At 35.6% G+C, this 6,000-nt stretch overlaps 1 protein-coding gene across 1 annotated transcript in view; it reads left to right on the forward strand.

Annotated features, from left to right (window-relative positions):
- Window positions 1–6,000, forward strand: part of sas (stranded at second transmembrane protein) — a 146,913-nt gene that overhangs the window by 119,680 nt on the left and 21,233 nt on the right. Inside the window, exons 10-12 of the mRNA XM_089092484.1 lie at window positions 251–574; window positions 2,954–3,339; window positions 5,421–5,601. Coding sequence (XP_088948610.1) covers window positions 251–574; window positions 2,954–3,339; window positions 5,421–5,601 — 891 coding nt within the window. The remainder of the gene's footprint in view (window positions 1–250; window positions 575–2,953; window positions 3,340–5,420; window positions 5,602–6,000) is intronic.

Raw genomic sequence — 6,000 nt, forward strand, 5'->3', positions numbered from 1 at the left:
TTATTCTTGAATCAAGTAGTTTTTCGGTCGTGTTTCTTTACCTATTTTTTCATGCTTAAATTTTCGAAACTGTTAATATTTTATTCAGGCAGTAAATTTCATTTCGACCAAAATATTTCTTCAAGCATTTCGTAAGTATACTGAATATAAGTTAAAAATTTTTACCTTGACAGAATGAAATTTATTTGACAGTATGGTCTGAGAGAGGGTTCATTAAAACTTTTCTAACGGCATTTGATCCTTTACGCAGGCATACCAAGAGAAGGTACTGGGTGCCTATTCAATGAGGTTATTCCTATTGGCGTTATTCATACTGACAATTGTGGTCTGCGATGTAGCTGCACTGAGAACGGTAGAGCGGTGTGTGATTATTCTTGTGAAGCTGATCAGAAATCAGATTGTGACAATGTACAGCGTTGTAATGATTATGAAGGGAAGCGAACGCGCAAATCTCTTGCAAGGGTTGAGGATACTCCTGGCAATACTAAATTTGCAGACAAGGAACAAAGTCAGTTTGAAGGTGGGCGATTCCCTTTGATTGACAAGCTTTTGAAGGAGCTTGGAAATTCTTCAGGTATGTTAATTTAGCTTTTAGAAACAAATTAATTTTAATTTTAGAAACAGTGATATAACTGTCATTCAGCCATCCACGTCTAAAGGCCCTAAGTAGCTGTCCACAATATTTGAAAAACATATTCCACTACCCTAAACAGGCAATAGCACAGAAAGGAGAGGAGCACTGGATCTCCTACCCCCAAAATTCAGTAATTTAAAGATTTTATATTTGTAATCTACAGTGCTCCTATTGTATTGCCGTTTTGACAAATTTGCTCCTCCCACCCGAATTAAATTCTTACGCAGGCCCACATGACGTAAGTTGCTCATAGAAATGTCTTAGTTGGGTTTCCACTAGAATTTCTCAATAAAAGGAACTGCAAGAATCATTATAGTGCTATCTTAAATTTTATCATTTCTAGTTTATTTTTACATAAATAGACTATTTATGTAAAAAAAACATATATGTTTTTACTGCAACCGAAACTTTAGATGGAAACTTTAGAGGTCAAAAATATTTTAAATGAAAAATATTTCAAAAGCTAAAAAATAAATATGGATTGCTATATAACCTCATTCCCTACTATACCGTCCCCTATTATTAAAACATTTAATGTTAAAATGCTAAGCTGCTTTTGTTTCCAAGATTGATAAATATGTCGCATAATCAGCATTCTGAAAAGAGTGCTATGAAGTAGTTTTCAAATGTCAGTTCTTTTCAAATGTCAGTTCTTTTCAGAACAGTTCGTGGTAACGAACTGTAAGTAAGGAGCATCACGGCTCAATAGTAACCAAAACTGTAAGAAACAGAGTCTTGATAACAACAGATTCATCAGAAGAATTAAGTTTTGATGCTTAATCAAAATATATAAAATTCAAAGTTAAATCTTATCCATCAAAAGTTGCGAGCCTGAGAAAATATGCCTATTTTTCAAAAAGGGAAGAAACACACCTATGAAATCAAGTGATCTTAGTGAAAATCGCACCATAAGATTCAGGATATGAGAGAACTCTACTGAAGAGGTTTCAAGCTTCTATATACAAAAATGTGGAATTTTGATTTTTTTTTTTTTTGCCATAAGCAAGATCACGGATGCGTGTTTATTTGTTTGTTGTTTTTTTTTCCGCAGGGATGATCGTACCGAACCAGTAATCCTAGAAGATCGCAAGATGGCTCATTTGATCAGAAATTAAAAGTTCTAGTGCCCTTCTTAAGTTATCAAAATTACTGCACGACAGTTACCCCCCCCCCCCCCCCCCCTTTTTACCAAAAATTGTCCGATCAAAATTTTGGGATAGCCATTTTCTTCAGCATGGTCGGAAGATCTGATAGCTATGTCTTTAAGGATGACTTGACCCCCACAGCCTCCAGAGAAGGGCTGCAATTTATGACCTTTTTCCATTGCTTACACAAAGTAGGCTATTGGTAAATATAAATATATTTTCGGGGGGGGGGGGATTTTTCGGTGGGCTTGATTACGTCGGAGAATCATCTCGCGGAGGATTTTGTGGGGGAAGAAAATTTTCCATGGGAGGGGAGCTGGATTTCCCAGCATTAATTAAAAAAACTATAAGAAATTAAATACAAAAAATAAGTGTTTTTCAACTGAAAGTGAGGAGCAACATTAAAACTTAAAAACGACCAGAAATTATTACGTATATGAGGGGGTTGCCCCCTTCTCAGTACCCTCACTCTTTAGGCTAAAGTGTTTTTTTTTTAATTTATAAAAAGCTTATAATTCTATTTAAACGGTTCTTGTGCATCAGGAGTCATTCTTAAATAATTGGAACAAAAAGTCAAACTTTAGCGTAACGAGAGTGGTACTGAGGAGGGGGAAACCCCTCATATGCGTAATAATTTCTGTTCGTTGTAACTTTTAATGTCGCTCCTTACTTTCACTTGAAAAAACTAGTTTTTTTATTTAATCATAAACGAGAATACTGGTCTTGCATGATTATTTATGTAGGAAAATCTGTGGAATATATATTTTTCTTAACAAGATAAAAGTAATAAAATTATAAATCACACAGTATTTTTGTGGTTTATTATTATTGATTCAAAGTTCGTCAAATCTTACTCCAAATCGTACTTGTGCACGTCAAACAGTTTTCTCTCCCAGTAGGGTTTTTTATAACTACGCACAAATTCCATTAGCATTTTAAAAATTTCACTTTTTTGTGTTTTCGAATCCACTCTCCCTCGGAAAATACTCTTCTGCCCCCGTAAAACACTGACTGTCTCGGCCCATACTTTTAATGGGATTAATCACCCTAATTTTACTGTAGACGGGGCTACTTCTGTTTGATTTGATAATTTTTATACGCAGTTTTTTTAGTCTTTCTTAATTTGTCAGTGATGTAAACATGTTGGAATTGAATCGGCAAATATTTATTTCAGTATCAACACCTGATCCCCTTGAGGACCTCAGCATAGACGCCCTCGCAGAAATTTTGGAGCCAGCTGTTGATGAGGAATTGAAGCTGGAAGCTGCTCCCCCAGGTTTTTGTACCTATAAAGGTCAGCTCCATAAAGCAGGTGCGGAGTTTTATGACCGTTGTGAAAACTTTTGTACGTGTAACGAAGACGGTTCAGTAGATTGTGCACAAATTGAATGTCCATCTGATTTTGGTCTAGATCTAATCAATCCAAATTGTCTGGATTGGGAAACACAGAGTAAGTCTAGAGAGCCTCCGAACTGCTGTGAGGAGCCAAAATGCTTGAATGACGGGAGCTGTGAATTTAAGGGAGAAAAGTTCAGAAATTTCGATGAAATCCCTTCATCTGTGAGTATTTTTCAATCAGTGTATTTATTATTGTTTTGGTCCCATCCAAAAACTAAAGATGATTTTGGTAACGTCCGTAGAGAATGGAAACTTGAGACTTGGGTTTCTGGTGATTTAACAGAGGAAGATAGGAATTGAAAACTAGTAGCGCCGCTGACATTGTAGTACCTGATAACCTTATTGGGTAGTTGATACAATTAATCCTTAATGCTATAGTATTAAGGTTGAAATATCTCTGTAAGTGATATCTAATCATCACTTCTTTTATCAAGAATTATTATATTTACAGTCATAATCAAGTTTGCACAAAGTAGGCCTGGGTTAGCTTACGAAAAGCTCGACAGGTTATGTAGAGTAATTTTAGACCTATTGATGTCAAGATTCTGCTTTCTTACCTTCCCTATATTTCAAAGTACTCAAAAAGTTAATTATGTAGCAGTTTAGGGTCAAATGGAATCGCCAAGCGCTAGATGGCTACGTTGATTTTTTTTTTCCTCGACATTAGTGTAAGTTTCCACTCTTAAAGGCTTGCCAAACTCTTGATAACGCTTATAAACTAACTTTAAGACCTTCACCATTTAATTGGATAGCAAAAATATCCCGTGAAAAATTGGAGCCGAAGAGCTGTCTTTGGCAGTCAACATCTTGAAAAAAGTGTTCCTTAGAATAGTCGTTTCGTTAGTCATTTCTCGTATGCTATTATATGTGACATTTAATTAAATAACGTTCTGTACCTATTTTCGGTACTAGTCCATCACTTAATTATTGTTTATACCTTTCAAAATAACATCTACTCAAATTCTCATCAGTCTGAAATACGCATAATCTTAATATAAAATAAGTAAATAGAGGTTGAACGAATATAAATTTAAAGTTTCTTTCTTTTTTCCCACGTACTATTAAAAACTTTGGACAGTTTTTGTTTTGTTTTTTATCTCCGGTAGTAACTGACGTATGTGCTGGATATTTTAATAGCATTATAGAGTTCTAATTTTTTGTTGTTTTTTTTTGGGGGGGGGGACGAAGTCTCCTTTTACAGTCCAATTAAGATAATAACTTTAAAAATAATTCAATTACAGATATTGCTAACCTAAATTACAGCTGTAAGGTGAATCATACACCATTTATGTTCACATGTCTGACATTTGGAGAGGGGAAGGATTATAGGGTTATCCTTGAGAGGGCTGGGGGTCATAAATACGAAACAGGTATATTCTTAGCTCACCATTCTTCAGTTTGTGGGGTGGGGGCCTTTTGGACCAATCTCAGAGGAATCTCTTTCTATCTCACCCTGCTCTCAGTGCTTATGCATGTTTGACACCCTATTTGATATCATGTGTCAATTATATCATTCAGGGACCAGTACTTCAGAGATTTCATAACCCTATTTTGCGTTTATTCTTGCCTCACATAGTTACTAACGGAAATGCTTACACATGATTTTCACAGAATGTAATCCATAAATTCTATTTTTGCGCTGCAGCATAACCGTTCTTAAACCTCCAGTATAAGCAAATCCCGCACAAGCTCTGCAACTTCAGCTCATTCATTCGCTGGAAGCAAATTATTTTATTTCCCTTGCTTAATTCGTGCAAGTTTAAGCTACAATAATTTTCTATACACTACACTAGTAAATTATTTCAATCCTAATGGTGCAAATAATTGTTTTCTGAAAAATTAAGGATGTTTACTCACTTTTCTAGCAAAAAATTCTTATCACTATTAGAATCATATTACTTTAAGAACATTGTTGTTGGCTATAAACCGAGGGCTAAGGATCGTCTTCTTTTTCTTGGTCCTGCAGCAGGAGAGTTTTTCGCCTCCCCTGGCGTCTGAAATTCTAAGGATGCAAAGCAGTAGTCGTTACGTCTCGGTATAATGGACTGATTATATTTTAATTCTGTAGATTCCAGCTTTAACATCTCCCTTAAAGGGCTAGAGGGCCATAAACCAACTGTTGTGCGTAGAAATCAATAATAACCGAATTTATAAAAATTGCTCAGAATTCAGTTTTTAAAGGTAAGAGTAGACTCTCAAAGGAAGTTAATTTTAGCCTTAATTATTCTGTCTTTCTATTTTAGCTATCTGGCTGTGACAAGCGCTGCTTCTGTGAATTCGGCAACGTTACATGCAACGCCCGGTGCCCCCCTGTGACGGCAGTACCACCTAGGAATTTACCATGTGACCCCAGAGATACAAAGCTGGGTCCGGAGTTAAATGATGAATGCTGCATATCATGGCAGTGCGCAGCACCCGGTGAAGGTATAATTATTGCTCATAATTTATATCGCTGTTACAGTTAACTTGTATAAAATGAGCAATTATGTTTGAAACGTGAGTCTAAAGTTACAATTTTTTTCCAAATATACGAAGCTTCGTTCTATATTCAATTTTAAATGCCGCTGTGCAATACTTGGTCGCATGATACTAATTTTGCCTTGATTTAAAACTTGACTTAGTAATTAACTTGCCAACAATTAACTTGCGTTATAGATAAGGACGTAAAACTATGATAAATGAAAATGAAACACTGGCTAGAGTCCATAGTGCTATTAAGGTTAAAAGCTGACTTTTTTCTTTAAGATAACTGAGACTGGAGAAACCATTAAAAAGTATTTATGTAACTGAGGGATTGCGCTATCGTGGTCGTAGAAACTAATG

This window comes from Artemia sp. Qi Xiang Cuo, chromosome 7 (assembly GCF_049724085.1).
Source record: "Artemia sp. Qi Xiang Cuo chromosome 7, ASM4972408v1, whole genome shotgun sequence".
NCBI lineage: Eukaryota > Metazoa > Arthropoda > Branchiopoda > Anostraca > Artemiidae > Artemia > Artemia sp. Qi Xiang Cuo.